A 20,975-nucleotide genomic window follows, 5' to 3' on the forward strand; every position below is an offset into this window, starting at 1 on the left:
AAAAGAAGTATATATAGATAACAACTCTTACACTTCAAAATAGTCCATCACAACTATTTTCCGCCAAAAAAATAGCATCATAAAAATATATTTACATATAGATATGCTAGATCTTCTACAGTTTCCCACTGTTAAGATAGAAACACTGACATACAAATTAAATGATCCATCAACGTCATTTCCACCAAAAATAAAACAGAAAAGATCCATCGCATTTATAGACGATGCTACTATGGTAATGGTTGCAATGAAATTAATGATTACGAAGTTGTTTTCTTTACTTATACTTTTGAGTAAAGGAGATACTGGATTTTCAGTTTTGATTTCGTACTGAAACATACTATTAGGGTTAATTTTTCATTGTCTTTTGAGATATATACTCAAATATAATGAGTTAACGTTCATGAGTACAAAATTTGGCAAATAACTTAAGTTGTTTGTTTTACACTAGAAAACAATATTGTTTTACACGCACACATTTTAATATAAAATTCATAATTAAAATTAATTTAAATACATATTTCGATTTATTCAAAATTAGTTCTGTTAAAATCAGTTATCTGTCTAATCTGATTCAACTTTTTTATCACGTATAATGGAAAAACTTTATTAAAACTCTCTCAAAAGATGTAAGTTAAACTTTACCGGCCTAAATGATTTTCACGTTTCAGAAAGATTAATTTATGACTCTTGTCTCTTGATTGAAAAATATTCTTGATAAAAGAAACATATTTTTTGTTGAAAATGTTGGCTTACATTTTATTTAGTAATATTAATATTAACGTAATTGATCAGTACCTCAAGAAACGAGTTTTAAATAAAATTAAACAGAAGCAATGGGGTCTGAAGTCAAATCACTGTGATACAGGTGTCCAGAAGAAGATGCTTGCCTTTGTGCAGAACAATCAAAAGAAAGTTGAAAGTTGAAAAAATGCGTTTCTTTGAGCAAAAGAAACCAGCTAGAGTGCGGCTTGATAATAAATATTTTACCCCCTATCATTCTCAAATAATTAACTGGCGAGATTCAATAATTTTGTCTATTCATGTCAAGTGGCTATTGTCACGATATTTGTGTAGACACTAGACAGACATAATTAGAGACAAAAGTCCTTATCTAACCATTATTTTATGCATTAAACTTTAGCACAAGTAATGCATATATTAAGGATGCCACTTCCCTTGTAAATGCATTATTTCCTAGTGCAAAACATTGTTATAGCCTTATAGAGCCTCTTCCCTCCCTTCCTCTTCAATTTGCTTTCACTCTCTCTCTCTCTCTTTCTCTGTCAAATACTCTGTTCTGTCTTCTCTTCTTCCCCTGTTCAAAGTCCTTTTTTAGCTCTCCATTTATTTTTGTGCTAAAAAAAGAACCAAGGAAATGGGTGCTCTTGATTTCCTTTCAGATTACTTCTCAATTTCCACTCAAAAAAAGAAACGCAAACCAATGCAGGTTTTCATGAGCTCGTGTCCCTTATGTGTGTGTGTGTGTGTTTATGGTGGTTTGTCTCAAGCAAATTCGCATTTTATTTTCCTTTTAATTCTTTGTCTTGCAGACAGTTGAAATCAAGGTGAAAATGGACTGTGATGGCTGTGAAAGAAGAGTTCGGAATTCTGTTTCCAACATGTCAGGTTGTTATCTCTTCCTTAATTACACTCTCATTTTTGTCTCCAATTTTTCAAGTAAAAATATGAAAATAAACCTTATTTTCATAGATAAAAATCAGCATAGAAGAAAACATATATACAGTTTCTTAAATACTTTAGTTATGTTCTCTAATCAAAATTAGAGTTTTACCTGATAACCTATATTGATATTTAATGTAAACATTTATTGAGCAAATTATCAATGAAACTCTAATTCTGATAGCAGAACCTCACCAACAACAGTCGACAGACTATGTCTAAGTTTTGTCCTATATAATAAAACATTTTTTGGTATAGTTTGCTAATTTGCTCTACGAAACCGTTCAAATTCTCAAAGGACATCATGCAAATGTTGTTGGTAACTAGAGAAAATCAACAAAGAACTTATTATAGTTAACTAAGTTTGAACCTTATAAATCATATGAAAAAATGAATCCAGGTGTGAAACAAGTAGAGGTGAATAGAAAGCAAAGCAGGGTAACGGTGACAGGCTATGTGGATAGAAACAAGGTCCTAAAGAAAGTGCAAAGCACAGGAAAAAGAGCTGAATTTTGGCCATATATTCAGTACAACTTGGTGGCATATCCCTATGTAGCACAGGCATATGACAAGAAGGCACCCTCTGGGTATGTGAAAAACACTGAACAAGCACTCCCCAACCCTAACGCACCGGATGAGAAGCTCACCTCCCTCTTCAGTGATGACAACCCTAATGCATGTTCAATCATGTAAAATAAGCAATTTTAGTCAAATATGTTCACCTTGCAAGTTCATATGCTTCACTTTTCCATGTGTCCATGTATATATAGTTTCTTGGAGGCTATTTTTGAACTTCTTGTTAGCTATATGTATTGTCTTGTGTTTAATATTAATGACTAGGAATTAGGTTCTGCTTATAAGTTAGAATAGAACTTGGAGGAATAGGTGGAAATTCTGTTTGCTGCATGTGGCAATCATTGTGATAGTTGTGTACTTGAGTTTAAATTTTAATCACTACTGTTGTGCTTTCATGATCATCTTGTACAATTTTTTTAAAATAAATATTTCTAAGTACGTCCTAGGTTTTCCTAATATGCATTTAAACTTATGGAAGCTACAATGTTTGCCGTTAAAATAGAAGGAAAATATTTACTATTAGTCATCACTTTCTTTTCTATCTCAATTTTATTTTATTTATTTATTTCTCTCGTGTTTTTATATCATCACATCTATCATTTCCTCTTTTATTTCTATATTCTCTTCTTTCAACCTCTATTTTTATCATTATTGAAAATAGAAATAAGAAAGACAATGAACACTACAATGTTTCAAATGATTCATGAACACTTATTTATACATATTTTATCAACATCTATTATTTCTTTCCATCTCTCTTTTTTGTTATATTTTATTATTATATACATATTTCTCTTCCTTTCATTTTTGTAATGTTTAAGATACAGTTTCAAGAACAAAAGTGCTGGTACATAAACATCTCTAACGCCTAATTTTTAAGCACACTTTTACGAAAGAATGTTAAAAATATTTCTTTCATATATATATATATAAAACCGTATTATATATACTATCACATCTTAAGTCTGCTTTTTACGGTATCCGCTACTGCCACCCAGACCCAGTCATTACTGGTGCAAACACTTTTCTAAAATAATAACAAGAATTGCGAAAAGCCGAAAAGAGACCTCTTTATTCCTCCTCTTTAATCCAATTGTTGATATTTTTCCTTTCCTTATGAATTTGATGATATTATATGCTAAACTACTGATAATTGATGGATAAAGATGCAACAAATTAGTTAGGGGGCACTTAACTGGTTTTCAGGGCTTAACTGGCTTATTTTTGCGCTGTTGGATTACTTGCCAAGACAGCGCTTGATCACTTCATTCACTGTGGTGAGGCTACTTTTGTAAGTGCATGTAGTGAATAGCATATATAAACATTTGAGCCTCACCACCTAAGGTTTAAATTTGCCTAGTAAAAAAAAACAAAAAATAAGATATTCAAGTTTAGTTTATTTATTTAAGAGTTTAATGGTATTTTATTTTTAAATTGTTGTCTAATCAGAATTTATCGTTATTCTAAAATAATTATTATAAAGTCAATAAACTTATCATATATAATGAGTTGTGATTAGATGATAATTTAAAATATTTTTTCTTTATTTAATCGATAATCTTAACAAAAAGTTTAAGATTAACTTGCTTAAAAAAAGATAAAATTTACATTTAACTTGTTTAACTCTTTTATAATCTAACTTTCCTTGTATTATTATTGATGTTAACTTTTATTATATCTTTCATAATAGATTTTTTCATAATAGCTTATATTTACTCATAAAAAAGACTTAATTTCTTTTAATATTATCCCCTCTTTAAATTTTAACCCACACACACAAAAAAATCTAAACACATCAAATAATTTTTTTTTCATGTATGTGTCTAGCAAACAAAAATATATTATTTATAAAAAATTACAAAAGTGTTTTCATACAAATAATAATATCTATGTAATTTTAATTTTTTATGATATGTGTGTATGCACGTATATGTAAACAAGTTATTCATGAACCGTTATTATTGGCTTATAAAGCTTAAATTTGGCTCATTAACTAATCATGTTCAATTTCAAACTTTATTTTATAAACAAACTTGATCAAACATTTAAAATATCGAAATTAAATAGTTTGCGAATAACTTAACTTAATTCATCTATACCTTGTCTCTAATACTTCTATTCCTCCTCTTTAAATCAACCGTTGATATTTTGCCTACCCCAATATTACCGGGGAAGTAGGCTGCAGATACGTTTTCAGATAAGAATAAACTGAGAAAATGCAGACCGTGTTAACTTTTTACCCGATTAATTAATTCTTACTTTATAGAATTGTTTATCATTATAACATCTCCAATGGTCGTTAAAAAAAATAGAATAATAGCTTTCCTTTTAAATAAAACAATATAGAACAAAAAATCTGCTGTCATGTTTTGTTAAACAGTAAACATCATAGTATGCTTTCCCTTAATTTTGGGATTATACAGCAAAAGGACAATATGGTAACGCAGTAGCGTTGGTTGATTTTACAAAATGTCAGGCGATAACATGTGATTAGATCAAAGTATTATTAAACTATCATGCTAACGATACAAGGAATTACTGAATATTTGGTATTATTTTTCTTTATTAAAATAACATTTTAAAAAGATTTATTTTAAAAAATATAAGATAGAAACATTTGATTAATTTAAATAAATAAAATAAAAGTAAATATTTAGGAAAAACGATAAATTAAAAAAAGAAAACACTATAACTGTATTAAGTGATAGTCTGATAGATATTTGAGATTAAGTCGGGTTCTATTAGATCAATAACAGTTGCGTTAAAAAAAACTGACACTTAAATCAATATATGGTGAATACAATTGGAGCATAAAAGTTAGATAAAGGATATCTCAATTTTAATTAGCTCTATTAATATTTAATACTATCTCTAATAGTGTTGTCTTGATATTTCTCAGTAAAGTGGTGTGAGAATTGTCTCTTTTGGACAAATCTTACTAGAATAGCCAAGTTTAACAGATTCCCGGGTATGATCCAATGCTTTCTATCCATATTAAATTTTGTTAATTGCTGGAAGGTTTTTAAGTTAATATACATTTTTTAAGACCTAATGATTGAGTTTTTATTATTGGACCAATATATTGACTTAATTTATCATCTGAACCCAAATTATTCTCTAAAGAAAGTACACATTGCATTTATCACACACTCTCAGATTGTGACATTAGGTCATCAATATATAATACTCCATGTATAATTATTAGATGTTTGCTACGTCTAATGACTTGAGATCAAACTCTGGGCAAGAAATAAAGGGTTGGAGAAGCCACCAGAACCCTTCCATTCTCCAAAATCATGTAATGAACTCAAGGCTTCCACCCGGTGGGATTATGAAATTACTTCAAGGTAGCTTTTACTTTTAGGAATAGGATTCAAAGGAAACTTATATTTTTTTGCACGTACTTACCGCAGGCTTCTTCCCTTTCTTTTTGTCTCTAAAAAATTCAATGTATATTGCGGAATGTGGACTTTTTTTTTTACAAGTATAAAGGCAAAAAGGATTTTGACGACAAGGAGAGCAGACACATAAACTAAAATATCAAATTGGTAGCATAGGGTAGAGAGGATTAATTTCGGTTCTGCATTTAATGCACTTTCTTAGCAGCCAAAATGTGGGGATCGATATATATCGAAGCACATGGGAACATATAATGAATAACACATTAAATAATTTATTGCTCAATCTGTATCAAGTTTGGCTTTGTTTTTTATTTTTTATTTTTTATTTTTTTTCTTTCTGTTAGGGGACGAAAAGGGGAGGGGTCCATATATTTATATTCCATTTCCATAAAGCTAATCTTCGGATAAAGTGGCGGGCTATTATTTGACACAGGAACCTTCCACTTGGGAACAGGAACCGTAACTAAAGCATTCTTGTTCTTTTTTTGGCATCGCATGACTGTGTCTTAGCATGGAAGAAAATTTTGAGTTGGATGATCTTTGGGAATGTGTGTGGAACTGTGGATTTAGACTCCCACTAAATTTATGACTATACTTCTATTTACGTGGTCCAAGCTCGTGATGTGTGGCTTCCTATCCAGAAAAATAAAATGCCAATATTAATATCCATTAAACACATGTAAAGACTAAAGAGTGTGATATACTTGCATACATTGGATGTAGATGTGTGTTATAAATTGTGACGGTGGTGTCTAAAATTTCGGGGATTAGGCAAAAATTATAAGTAGTTATCTAACTTTAGAAATATTTAATAATAATTAACAAAAATGGGACAGAAAGAATATTAAGTTATAATAATAACGAGCAAGAGTCTAAGACCTAAAGCAATTAAGGTTTGTCTTGCTAATTACGCCATCGTGTCTAGCAAAATTAACTAAACTTATTATTCTTTGATCAACAATTCCTAAATGATCATATATACAGAATAAACAAGTTTATCACGAGTATATAAAAAATTTAGTGTATATGGGATATGCTAATAGAGTTTAATTCAGTTAATTGATTAGATAAAATGTGAGTTGTTATAAATTTTTTAATATATTTTTTTGTTTCTACGAATAAAAAATTAAAATAATTCTTAGTAGCTGGAGCATAGCTAGCTCAAGTTGTTTGGAATGGACGAGAATGTGAACAAAGATGGTATCAGTTTTACTCATATTTGGCACCATTCAATGTGTCTAATAAATAAAAGTTACCCACTCATTTTTTTTTTTATTGAAGACTGAATATGTCGTGAAATACATTCATGACTACGTCTATACGGATAGTAGCGCACAGTCCGTTGTGTATAACCCAGAATCCATAAAGGGCTTTGGTTGGGCCAACAAAATCTTCATATATTTAATCGCACGTCTACATGGATTGATCTGCATAGCATTTTTTAAAAAAGGTTTGGTTCATAGGATGGCAAACCAACCATCATGAAGTTAAAAAAAAAAAAAAAAAAAAAGCTTGCTTACCTTCATGTTTTCTTAAAAAAAAATTAATCTACTTTTTTTTTTATCGTTAATAAACTACTTTTAAAGTAAAATAGAAAATTCATTATAGTCTACAGACTGGTCCACAAATTGGTCCCATTTATTACTAGTTGGTCATGCGGAGCACTCATTTTACCCCAAACTTACGAGTCCATTAACTACAGGTTCATTTAAATGTCATTCTGTACTAATTAGCCACTTGCATGCTTAAATAGACCAGTGCAAGCCAATAGAAAGCACTTTAGATTGTTTCACATTTAGATTTTTTAAAAGCGACGATTGAAAGCATTTTAGATGCTTTGATCCCAATTGTTTGAACTTTGATGTAATGGAAAGAACAATGGGGTTTTCTAAAGATAAATAGCCCCACTATAAGTTAAAGCTGGTTGCCTTTGTAAAGTCTTTTGTTTCCATAGTGTACACATTAGAGGTAATAAATTGATCAAAGAGAAATTCCATTTAGAATAGAAAAGCCAATCCATATTTCGATGGGAAAGATACAAACCGGTGGCTCGACTCTATCATTTGGTTCAATATTCCAAACAGTGGCGGATCTACACTCAATGGAGTGTGCACTTGCACCCCTCATTTTTTAAAATTCATTAAATTTATAAATAAAATCTTATATTTTTATATTTTATTTTATTTATATTTATATAATTAAATTCACTAATTTTATTTTTTATAATTTGCACCCACTAATTTAGGATCTTGAATCCGTCAGTGATTTCGAACTCAACGAACTATGCTATGTTATCAGTGATTACCCGTCAATGGTGAAGCATGTTGATTACTTTAATTAGCTAGTGTCCCATCTTAGCACTCTTTTTTCGAGACGTGTTTGAATAGAAGGTGTTATCGGGCCACTGGGGTAGTGATAATCACATATTCATATCATTTTTTTTTTATGAGTACACATTCATATCATATACAATGTAATGCAGTGTTCATGAAATAAAATAAAATAGTGACTGAGTATTACATTTTATTATTTTAAAAGTCTAAGTAAATTCGTTCAGATTGGTGGAATGTAAATTACAAACTAAACTATAAATTGGAATTGAAAACAGTATCAGAAAACTTATAAACTTATAATAACGCATTAGGCATCAAATGATTACTCTCTAGTTGATGGGAGAGAAATAAAATATAACTAAATTGTTTTTATCATACATAAATTAACAAATCAAAATCTATCTCATATGTACAAAATGCAACTTTAACATTATTCTCTGTTAAGGAATTATCATGGTAATTAATAATTATATTTTAAAAATCAAAATGATTTATAAGTATATATGGCGTTGAAGATTTCATTGATAAGTTTAATTATCATGTAAGGATTTCGTGTTGTTTTTAATTAAAATTAGATTTAAATGCAATTTTGATTCTAATATTTTACTTAATCTACAATTTTGATTATTTTATTTTAAAATAGAAATATTCAGTTCTTCTATTTTAAAAAAATTGTGATTTTAATATCATATTTTAAAATAAAAGTAATATTAAATATCATTATTATTTAAGTCAAATTACAACTTTTCATTATAGGATAACAAGTTTTATCCTATTCTAATTTACATATCCTATTTTCCATCGTCGATTCCTCGAGCATCATTCAGAAAAAAATAATGAAATATCAAGAAAGTCTCCTGGGCCATCTAATACGCAATCCAAATGAGCAAAACAATTATGGGTAATGACCACCACAGGATTAGGATTTAGGATGGGCTTTTATGCATAAGGGCACATTCTTCATTCTTCAAACTTGCCTCCATGATTTGGATCCACTAGAGGATCGGTTTTATTAACAAACAAATCAAATCCGCATGCAAAATACAAATATTCGAATGAGTAGTATTTTTTAATATAATGAGCAACCCACGTAGTCACATAACATACATAAAAAAAGGAAATATTTGAGATTTGATAATTTTTTAAGAATTTAATTTTTGTACGTTGTCGGTGTAAAATATTTATAATATTCATCAATTAAAATTATTTGAAATTTAATTTTTAAAATAATTATTAGAAACATCAATAACCTTATCATACATGTCAATTTACAACTAAAAGTTTAAAACTTTGATTACATGTTAATTAAATTTAGAAAAAATAGATTATTAGTGTAAAACAATTTTATATTATTATCCAATAATAAATTAGTATGTACAATAAATTTGTTAACTATTATAATAATTATATAAAAGTTGTATCAATGATAAATTTTTGATACATTTTTAATACTAACAATGTATAGTCATTAAAATTTTAAATATAATGTTTATATGTGATCAACATTATTATTTTTCCATATGTGTGTGGCAAACTTAGTTCTATTTTTCTGTGAGGACAAGCACTGTAGTGTTCTAAGTTCGAACAACATAAAACCAACAATCATCCTCCATATTCGAGTGATATCTTCTCTGCTACTTTTATTCAAGCCACTGTCATTGGCTGAGTAGGTTTCAGAATGACTTGTGTGTTGCAATATATATAGCCAATGTAGCATTGCTTGTGCTAACTGTTCCTTGTTTAAGTCTAGAGCGGGAACATGCCTGTTTGGGTAGAACAAGGACAAACTAGTGCAGTAGTGTATGATAACAAAAATTGAATTAATGCAGAAACATTAGCTTGAAGTTTCCGTGGAGTTGGTTTCTACAAATTTATAGTTTCTATTTTTAGGTAATTTCTTGCCCACGGGTTGCTTGTGATTTTGTCTCTTTATGAAGCTTTTTACTAATGTTTGTAGTAATTGTTGGGAGTGGCAAAAAATATTGTGTTGGAGTTAGAGCCTGATGGATCAAAATTTTGTGTTGGAGTTAAGAGTTTGGGGTTATTCTTTCTCTTTCTTCTTGCCCAGAAATTTTGCTTTCCTCTAAAAAAAAAAAAAGTTTGGCTAAAGTATACAGTACAATATACTCATTACATTCCTAATTATAAAATTTTCTTTAAAAATTTGTTTGGTTTTCTTTAGAAGATGGTTTTTAATTTTTAGATATATTAATTATTATTTTTTCTTTCATATCTTTATTTAATTATTCTTTCATCAAATATTTATGAAAAATAATTAAGTAAATAGAGAGATAAAAAATGATAATTTTAAAATGACAATATAAATAATTAATAATTTTAAATAATTAACTAAATTAATTATTTTTTAAAGATATAAATTAGCTGAAATATTTTTATAATTAGAGGCCAAAGAGGAGTATCCGTGAAAAAAAAATACAGTATAATATATGCTTTTGCAGTAACTAGTTTTGCCAAGATAATGTGACCTTATGGCATATGACATTTAACAAGAGTTTCTTAAAAATATAGTATTTTAAAAAAAAAAAACTAAAAACAGATAAAGTTAACTTTGGACTTTGACCGAATGATGGATTCAAACTGAGGACTTTATGCTTAACTGTAGCAAGGTTCCTTTTTTTTTTTTTTTTGAATGAATGCATGTGAAATCTATGAATCATTACAGCATTATGTCATTTTCTCTTCATTACAATTTTAGTGGTACAGATGGACCATAGTAGTTTCTATACTGTCATATATTTTATTCCTTTATATGTATTTTTTAAAATAACCCCATCCTATGATTTATGCCTAAAAGTGTCCAAATTGCTTTACAGGTAGAACTTAGAAGCAACATTAACTAACAAAAATATTCTGAATTTAAATAAAGAAACTTAAATTGATTTTTTTTTTCTCTCACCATACTAACAAAGTTATTTCATATTTAAGGATTAATCTAAAATCGAATAGAATCACAATAGTTGTTACTACTTAAATTGATCTTAAGATAATTATTAAAAATATATTATATACTGACAGTATAAAAATATTAATAATTTTATTATACATGTTATTTGTTTATGAATTTTTGTTGAGGAAACTTTTAATCATTGTTATAATAATAAAAAACTATTTTTTTTATAACTTTTGTTCAAATTATAATTTTAAGATTGTAAGCATAAGCTAAACATGATAAAAGAAATGTGTGATTGGCTACCTAATTGTCCTCTCTCTTTTACCATGAATGAATGGAAGAAAAAAAATGCTAAAAGAGATTAAACAGGGTCGCAGGAAAAGAATTGGACACGTCCCATTCAATCCTACCCCGGGGACCCCATCATGCAATGCAACTGTTCCCATTTATGACTTTTGGATATCAAATACCAACCAGATCCTCCATACCATCTTAGGCTCTGTAGCTGTACTAAGTACTAACACTTCTCTCACAAGATGCTCATCTCACACACTTTCAGACCAGATGAGATCAGCCATGCCCTATGCTGCTGTGCATTTTTTGAACTTCAAATGATTTTTAGTAACTCTTTGCATTAGATTAAGTGTGTTTGATTTAATATTGTTGGATTGAATAGTATTCAACTTGATGATTCTGACCAAAAAGAAGAATTTATTAAAAATAATAAGTTAAATTTTTTGATGAAGATTAACTATCTAATTAATGAATATTTAATAAAAATATTATTAAAATACAAGTATAATATAAAGTTATAATAAAATTAATCAGCACATAATTATAAGTAGTGAAAGAAAACCACAACCCAATCTTTAAGGTCACCGCTTTCTTTTACGCAACGCATATTAACTCAAAATTATTTTTCAAACGTAAAATCAAACGACATGAATAAAATCACGTCAGTTGCATCCAATATCCACGGAAAAGCAAATGCACTGTAGTTGATTTTGATTTGAGAATTGATGAGTTACAATAATTTCAGATAGGATTTTATGTTTAATTAAAAACTTGATACTTAATTTTGTCATTAACTTATTTTTGAAATGCTAAAGCATAAATTGCTTCATCTTAAATTAATTTAAATTTAATATAAAATTAGTTTTGTAAATATTCACACAATTACATATCAATATATTTATTATAAATTTCACCTTTAACTTATTTTTATAATAATAAAAATTACAATAAAATTAATTTCATTTAAAAATAGTTTTACAGAAACTCCTAATTATTTTATTTTTACAGAAACTCACCTAAAGGCACACAATAATAGTAATAATAATAATAAAGTCAGTGGTTAATAAAAAATGACAGGCTTGGTGGAGAAGCAAAGATAAACACATAAAAGAATAGAAAAAGAGGGGTTTTATGTTAGGGAAGATGCAGGTGTTTGGGAGTAGCAAGTAATGATGACCTAACAAGGCCTCAGAGTGGTGACTGAACCCTTACCCCACCACCCTTCTCTACTCCCAATTCCACTCTTGCTTCACTTTTTCACAGCCTTTGTGTGATTGCGTGCACCCTCTACTAATACTATTGTACTATAGCCTATTAAAATACTACTACACCCACCCCTTGTGACATACTCCACCAAGCCCAAACCTTAAATAGCTTTTAAACGAGGAGGTATGTTTAGAAATTGGGGACATAAAAGGTTAAAAACCTAATTTTCTCTTTTGCTTTTCCTCCTTTGCTTAGCTTAGTTTTATACCACTTTTACTTAACCCCTACCCTACCCTCTCTACTCTCTACACAACACAACACAGGTGCTATGTAAAATTGTTCCTTTTCAATTCTCAATTCTGCAACCCAACATTATGTTCCTTCCCTCGTTTAGCTCATCTGCCTTGGTTTTAATTTGGCAAATGTTATCGAGTTCCATGAACATTAGCTAAAAAAAATTAAAGTAAAAATATTTTTATTGAAAGATAAAAATTATATATCTTTTTTACGCTCTCGTATAATTTATATAATAACTATTTTTTTAATTCATTTATCAATATTCTAAAGATAGAGAGTAATAAGACCTTTTTAGTTTATATATGTATATATATGAACACGGAATAATTTTATTTATTTATAAAAAATTATTTGACATATTTTTAATTACAATTATTGTTAAGGAAGAGTGATATGTCATACACTCGTATTTAAATAACTTTAATGTACACATTTTGTATATAGTTTTGAAGTTTTAATGGTAATGGCATGGAATATAAGGATCTCAACTCAATTATGACTAAGCTAGGGTGGAGATTGTTTCAGGCTTTTCCCACTAAGATTCTGTCTTTTGTCGTCTTAAAGTACTTGTCTCTTCAGTTGGGATCACCCTGACCGAACTGCCAGTGGGTTTGGAGGAGGAGATATGCTGGAAGATAAAAACCACAATATGTGTAAAAAATATCACAATACGTGAACTTATGACTGAAACATTCTGCACTGTGTAAAATAATGATTAAATTATTTTTCTTTATCAATAGTAATAATTAATTATTTTAATATTTATGTGATTTCCTTGAAATAAAGTTGGCATGGTTGCTGTTACAAGAAAAGAAAAGAAAAAGACAGAGATGGATAAATTGAAATAACCCGAATGCTAGAATTCATGTGCACTCGATCATGAATACCATCTTCGGATGGGCTGAGCCGTTCCATCTGGGCCAGTTCTTTCTTGTGTTCTTGATAGTAAGTTAAATATGAATTAATTCGAATAATTTTTTAAAAAAATAATTGATGCATTTCATTTAAAAAAACCACTAATCTGATTTCAAGATAAATACTTTTCCATACATATGAACTCGAGATTGAACATGAACCACATACTTAAAAAAGTAAGATTATTTATAAATCACATTATACCATGTTAGTCTATTTAAGTTAATTAGAATAAGTTTGTGTTAATAGATCTGGACGTTAGTGATTGATACATGGAATTTCATCTGTTGTTGCACCACTGCATCCGAATGATGGGAGCCAATTAACAATGTTTAGAAAACCATAGATCCTTGTAGGGAATGATAATGCTCCAATCAAATGACAAACAAGTCGTGACAATGTTAGCATATTGATAGCGAAAAAATAGCCTCAGACAATGGTCGCAAAGCAAGGATTGTCAACTGTCACCAAGGTACGGTGAAGCTCTTAATTGTTCATTCATTGCTTGTGTGTAACATGCATATTGGAATGGAACAAGTGTAGTCATGATCCATATGGTAAATGATTAGTAAAACTCATTTTTGGTAGGGACAAGACCCCACCGGTTTACGATTCATGCATTCCCTCGTTGAAGATTCTGCGATACCTTCTACAGTGTGCAATCGTTGTAGTAAGAAAAGAAAAAGAACATGGAGACACGGTTGAAAAAGAAATTGAAAAGAGACAGAGAGTTGGAAACATTATTAAATAAACATTCTAGTCCCCCTGAATTATTAGTATGACACAGAGACTACATGTTTTATAGAACATTTTTTGCCAACACATGAAGTGTCCTTGAGCTACTGATTTACCAAAATTCAAAGAAATGGGCGATTTCAAATGTGTGCTAAGAATTATACTGTGCAAATTAATTAATTTTGAGACCATTACCTTGTACTCGTGTAATTTGAATTTTGGTAGAATTCTTTTACATTATTCTTTCTTACTGCCAAACAAGAAAAATCAAAGTCAGGTCAGGTTAACTGTTGAATCTGAAATTTCAAAGTAAAATAATTAAGTTGATTCAGATTGGCTCGGTTAATTGGTTATTTTTACCGTAAGAGTTTTTTTGCAAAGTTGTTATCGGATGAAGCTTGTAAAAAGGATTTTAGTTAGTTCTAAATGCTTATGAAATAATATTTGGGTTAAGTTGACTTGCAAAAGTTGAAATTTCTTAATAGTATGTTTTGGATAGAGTAATTTAATTAGGTAATATCTTTTTTATAGGAAATTAAATTCTTTTTTATTAAAAGTAACTGTTTACATATATTTTAGTAAAAGGAATTCAAAATTTTAGAATTTTAAAAAGGATTTTAGTTAGTTGAAAGAATAGAATTTTAAATTCTATCTTCAAGAGAGTGAATTTGAAAATTCCTCACTCCGTCACCGCCATTCCCCTCCTCCATCGCCTTCACCTCGACGACAACTTCCTCTCTGGCCAAATCCCTTCCGAGTACGACACCTGGTAGCACCTCCAATACCTCGCCATCTCCAGCAACGAGCTCGCTGGCAACATCGTGCCCGAGCTCGGAAACCTCTTCGCCTTCTTTGGCAAGAGGAATAGAGAGAGAACGGGTATCGCACCAGCGTCACAAACCGTAACACCCTGAAGGGAACCTTCGTCCTTCAACATGCTCAGCATGTTCTCCACGGTCTTAGCGTGGCCCAACCTAATGTCGCGTTGAACCCGGTTCACCTCGTTAGTGTCACCGTAGATCTTCTTCCAACATTGGAATCCGGAGTTGTTGAAGTACTCCCTCCTCATCACCTCCTTGTCGCCATTGCCCACCTCCTTCGCCTGCAACTATCGTCGTCACTCCGGGTCCGTCAGCGACAACATCGCCGCCAATACCGCCACGAATCCCCCGCTCACCACCGCGGTCGTGGTCCCGTTGATGGCGCCCGGACGTCCGTCGCGGTGGTCGTGGAGAGTGGTGAGATGGCGAACGCCGACGAGAGAGGGAGTTTGGGCGGTTTGTGAGAGAATCGAGTGGAAATGACAATTCTGTTTGGGTTCACAATGAAGAGGGAAGACCATACGGAGGACCATTGTGATTTTGGGCGCTGTTGTATCCAAACATAGAATTTTAAAAAATAACGGAATTTAAATTGAAGTATTGAAAATTCTCAAAATTTAAAATTCTTTAAAATCTTAAATTGCCTCATCCAAACACACAATAAGTGATTTAGTTGTATTTAGAAAAAATTTCAAAAGTATTGATTCTCCTAACTTTACTTTTAGTTAGGTGTTTGTAGTTAATTTTTTTTTACAACAACTAGACAAAAAAATAAAAATAAAAAATAAATACAAATTCAATGACTCAATTAAAAAATAATTCAAAATTCTATGAAATAATTTAACCAATAAATAATAAGTGAAGATAAAAACTTGAAAATACATGATATTTTTTTTTGTATAACTCCATCGACGACCTAAACGAAACAATTACTATTTGATTTAGATTAAGCAATAAAATTTCAAAACTAAAAAATAAACCAATCCAATAAAATATGAACAATTCAAAATTAATCTACTCCAATACTATAAATTATAAATTTTAGTTTGGGGAGTAAACAACTCACTCTATCAATTTTGATGTGCATTTCACACACTACTTAACAACTAGTAAAATTAAATAAAAATAGCGAGCTTGATTTTTTAATTGTCTATTTCATTTCAATTTAAAAATAATATTATACTATAATTTAAATTATTTATTACAATTTAAAATATTAAGTTTACTTTAAACATGGACCAATACGAGAAAAATGTCCTCTCCCTTTACTTCCCATTTGTTCTATTTATACCTCAAAACAATTAATTATTTTATTTTTTAAAATAAACAATTTTGGTTCTTGTTGACATGATACTTATGTGATAAGAGTTATATAAATTCAAAGGTTAAATTAATTTTTTAATCTTTTAATTTATTCTTTTAAATTCAATTTAATCCTTTAAATTTTTTTGAGTTTAATTTAGTCATTTTTTTTAAATTGGTTCAGTCTGATCCTTCTCTAAGTTATAAGAAATCATACTTTGTAAAAATTCAAAATCACCATTAAATTGTTTTACACCACCAAAAATGCACATTTTTCAAAAAAATTAATCAATTTTAAAAATTAAAGGACCAAATTGAATAAAAAAATTAGAAGATCAAATTGAATCAATTTTAAAAATTAGAGAACTAAATTGAACTTAAATAAAAAAATTAGAAGACTAAAAAAATTAATCTAACCAAATTGAAAAAATAAAAAGATTCTTGATAAGAATTGAACTCACAATCTTTTATTTAAATATAAGATAATAAACCACTAAAAATACTTACTTTGTTTAATTAACTTTATAAATATTATTTTATATGTATAATAAATCAAGAGTTATTAATTTTTTTTCTTCAAATTATCAAAATTTATAAATTAAAAAATATATTTTTTTTAATTTTATTTTATATCATTTTATTTTGAATACTTTACATATTTTTATTTTAATTTTATCAATTTACAACTAAATTTCATAAATTAATACATAAGTTATTTTATAAATTGATTTTAAAATACAGATTATTTTACTCTAATTTTATAAATCAATATAACTGCATCAATTAATATGTAAATTATACAAATTAGGTAAATTTATTTAAATATATAAATTATTTTTATTCTAATTATATAAATTAAAAAAATTTAATATTTAATATTTTAGAAAAATTACATGTTAATATTTTTGTTTTAACTATAACAAATTATATTTAAATTATTTTATGTAATTTACAAAAATTATGTAAATTTATTTTATATATAAATAATATATGAATATATGTTCCATTTACTCTTATAAATTTATAAACGCTTATAATAATTATTTTAAATTTCTTATATAATGATATCATCATCATATACACATTCATACTTACATATTATTACCTCTAGTTTTTCAAATAAGAAATACTAAATATACTAATAGTTAGTTTTCTTTATATCTCTAATATATTCCGGAGTGAATTAGTGTGATATCACTCATTATTAATGAAAGTTGATGTATTTAACACTAAGGTATTAGTATAAGTGAAATACTTTGTATTAGTAATTAGGAAAAAATGTCTTACCGATGATGGTGAAGTTAGATTTTTTATGAAATATTTTGAATTAATAACGTGATAATAAAAAATAAATGCATTTAATAATATAATTAATTTTTATTGGTTAAAAAATGTTTTTAATTATGAACGGTGTCATTATATCTAATTATTATTTAAAGCAACTAATCTTAAAAATATTTTAAAAATAAAATTTAATTTTTTAGTGTTAATTAAAAAAATTTAATTTAATCAAGTTTTTTTTATAAAAAAAAATGATGAGTTAATCCTACGTTTATTATTCAGTACCAAAAGTAGTATAAAAATCTTCACATACATACACAATACATAGAAATTAGTATGCTCTTCTCTGAAAAAAAGAAAATAGTATACTCTTGTTTCAAAGTTACTATATTATATATAATTATTATTTAAAGCGACTAATCTTAAAAATATTTTAAAAATAAAATTTATTTTTTTAGTGTTAATTAAAAATAATTAATTTAATCAAGTTTTTTTTTAAAAAAAAATGATGAGTTAGTCCTATGTTTATTATTCAGTACCAAAAGTAGTATAGAATCTTCATATACATACTCAATACGTAGAGAAGCGTGGCTACAACTACTTAGTCAGTATAAGAGAGAGAGAGAGTAGAATCTATAAGTTTTAGAAACTCACATGCAACCCCTTTTAGCATTTGCTTAAGGGGAGCTTATTTTTTGGTTGCAAACAGAGGGAGAGAGAGAAAAGAGGGAGCGTGTTTCGTTCCAAACAGCACTGAAGAAATGACTAAAGAAGAAGACTTTAAGCTCCTTAAAATCCAGGTCTTTCTCCATCACATGCTTTCTGTCTTTCTTTTAAGCCCACCCTTTCTGGTTTTGGTTTTATTTTTATTAATTGCATTTCCTATGATTATTATCAACACACAGCAAAGTTGTTTGTTGGTCTTTTCCTGAGGAATCTTTTCTGTTTTTCTTTTGTTGTTTGCTTTGTTTCTTCTCATTTTCATCTACAGACTTGTGTTCTCAAAGTGAACATTCACTGTGACGGGTGTAAGCAGAAAGTGAAGAAACTCCTTCAGAGAATTGAAGGTCCTCCCTTTCTTTTCACCTCTCTTCTTTTCCCATATCCTGTCTTGTCCTTACTATTCACTCACTATGCTCATTCTTGTCTACATTATCATCTCTAGCTTCCTTAGTTTTTCTTGTACGGAACATAAAAAAGCTGTGTTAGTTTTTCTTAGATAGAAATCGTAATCTTAGCATAGTATGTGGTGCATTATATTTTATGATATAAGAATCATACTCAAATTGACTAGTGTAGTAGCATTGCTAACTCACATCAAAGGGTTTCCTTTCATGAGCTACTATGTGAGTTAAATAAAAACAGAAAACCAGAAACGGTTAAGCCTATTCAGTACTGATTTGCTCCTTTATGTAGACATGGCATGGGTGTTTTGTTTTTAAATCATCAATGGGAAGTTTCAGGCTTTTAGTTTTGATTTTTGGAACTTGTAGCAGCTTGACCTTGGTGTATGTACGGTATGGATAATGTTAAGAACTTAATAAAATGTATAGGAGAGTTTGTCAGATAAAGAGTACAACAACAAAAAAAAAGCTCCAAGTAATTTGCCATATGGGAGAAAATATTGGACTGCTATTTAAAGTGAGAAGCTTATTATAATCTTTTTATTGTTTGTCCTATGTAAGATTGTGGGGTTTATCTTTTAATCTTTTTTAATTTATTGTTGTGCTTGGAATTGAAATTTTGGTCCCTTGGTTGATTAACAGGTGTTTACCAAGTTCAAATAGATGCAGAACAGCAGAAAGTAACGGTTTCAGGTAGTGTGGATTCCGCTACTTTGATCAAGAAACTGGTCAGAGCTGGTAAACATGCTGAACTTTGGTCTCAGAAAATAAATCAGAACCAGAAGCAGAAGAACAACAATGCCAAGGATGACAAGAACAAAGGGCAAAAGCAAGCACTGGTCAAGGGACTTGAGGCCTTCAAAAACCAGCAGAAATTTCCTGCTTTTAGTTCTGAAGAAGATGAATACTACTACGATGATGAGGACGACGAGGAGGACGAAGATGAAGAGATGCGGTTTCTCAGGGAGAAAGCCAATCAACTTCAAATGCTCAAGCAGCAAACAGCTAATGCAAATAATGTCAGAAAAGGCATGGGAGCCATTGCAGCGGGTGCTAACAATGGTAAGACGAACAATGGTGACAATGCCAATAGTGGCAAAAAGGGAGGCCCAAATCATCAGAATATGGGGATGAAGGATAGTCCTAATGGGGGGCTTGATCAGAAAACCATGGCAGCTCTTAAATTTAACAATGGCCACCTGGGTGGTGATGGTCTCAACCTCAACCTTGGTGAGGCCAAAAGGGCCAATGACATTGGTGCTATGATGAATTTGGCTGGTTTTAATGGCAATAATTGTGCCAATAATGTTGGTAGTGCCACTGTTCTAGGGGGTAATAATAATTCCAATGGTTTGGGAGGTTTTCCTGTTCAGTCCAATAACAATATGATTCCCGGGTCTGCTGCAGCTTTTTCAAATGGTGGTCTTTCTGGTGGCCAATATCCATCTTCTCTGCTAATGAACATGAATGGCTTTAATAACCATCCATCGCCATCTCCATTAATGATGAACATGAACATGCAGCAGGCAAGGCAAGCCATGCAGCAGCAACCCCAGATGATGTATCACAGGTCTCCTTTTGTTCCCCCTAACACTGGCTATTACTACAACCACAGTAGCTACAGCCCTGCACATTACTCCTACTCCTATGGCTTGCCTAGTTACCCTGCAGCAGCAGGGGGTGGTGATGATCACTCTGCAGCTCACATGTTCAGTGATGACAATACTAGCAGCAGTTGTTCAATAATGTAATGATAGGTTGTAGAGCCAAAAGGTTAAAAAAAAAAAGCAAAAAAAGGATGGTGGGTTTGACCTTAAAGTCCCATTTACCAAGCTGGTATAGTGTTTGACTGTAATTCGGTGGGGCATATGAATGTGCTAGGGATGGATGGATGGATGTGAGTGAATCATCAGTGTGGTACTATGTAGTGGTAGGTTGAGATGTTGTTTGCCTTTATTTTTAAAAAATGTTGTCCTTGGTTGTTCTGTCTCATGACTGGCTTTGTATCTGAATTGTGAAGTAGATGAACTCATGAACATGTGTTATGCTAAAGTCCTAACTTTTGAGGCCAAATATATTATAGTATATGCATCTAA

General features: G+C 29.8%; 2 protein-coding genes across 2 annotated transcripts; both read left to right on the forward strand.

The window, feature by feature from the left end:
- Positions 1–1,195: 1,195 nt before the first annotated feature.
- Positions 1,196–2,696, forward strand: LOC114402610 (heavy metal-associated isoprenylated plant protein 20-like). Its single transcript, XM_028365258.1, has 3 exons — positions 1,196–1,450; positions 1,554–1,629; positions 2,084–2,696. The coding sequence occupies exons 1-3, from the start codon at positions 1,379–1,381 to the stop codon at positions 2,374–2,376; spliced, it is 441 nt and encodes a 146-aa protein (XP_028221059.1). The 5' UTR covers positions 1,196–1,378; the 3' UTR covers positions 2,377–2,696.
- A 15,697-nt stretch (positions 2,697–18,393) lies between these two features.
- Positions 18,394–20,975, forward strand: LOC114401770 (heavy metal-associated isoprenylated plant protein 37-like). The gene is made up of 3 exons (XM_028364353.1): positions 18,394–18,555; positions 18,747–18,822; positions 19,522–20,975. The coding sequence occupies exons 1-3, from the start codon at positions 18,517–18,519 to the stop codon at positions 20,628–20,630; spliced, it is 1,224 nt and encodes a 407-aa protein (XP_028220154.1). The 5' UTR covers positions 18,394–18,516; the 3' UTR covers positions 20,631–20,975.

The sequence above is a fragment of the Glycine soja genome, chromosome 20 (assembly GCF_004193775.1).
Source record: "Glycine soja cultivar W05 chromosome 20, ASM419377v2, whole genome shotgun sequence".
NCBI lineage: Eukaryota > Viridiplantae > Streptophyta > Magnoliopsida > Fabales > Fabaceae > Glycine > Glycine soja.

Excerpts from the sequence above, each read along its gene's own strand:
- LOC114402610 (XM_028365258.1), top strand. The coding sequence starts at position 1,379 with ATGGGTGCTCTTGATTTCCTTTCAGATTACTTCTCAATTTCCACTCAA. Across the intron at positions 1,451-1,553 it reads AGAAACGCAAACCAATGCAG|ACAGTTGAAATCAAGGTGAA; the intron begins GTTTTCATGAGC and ends TTTGTCTTGCAG. Across the intron at positions 1,630-2,083 it reads TTCTGTTTCCAACATGTCAG|GTGTGAAACAAGTAGAGGTG; the intron begins GTTGTTATCTCT and ends AAATGAATCCAG.
- LOC114401770 (XM_028364353.1), top strand. The coding sequence starts at position 18,517 with ATGACTAAAGAAGAAGACTTTAAGCTCCTTAAAATCCAG. Across the intron at positions 18,556-18,746 it reads TTAAGCTCCTTAAAATCCAG|ACTTGTGTTCTCAAAGTGAA; the intron begins GTCTTTCTCCAT and ends TTTCATCTACAG. Across the intron at positions 18,823-19,521 it reads ACTCCTTCAGAGAATTGAAG|GTGTTTACCAAGTTCAAATA; the intron begins GTCCTCCCTTTC and ends GTTGATTAACAG.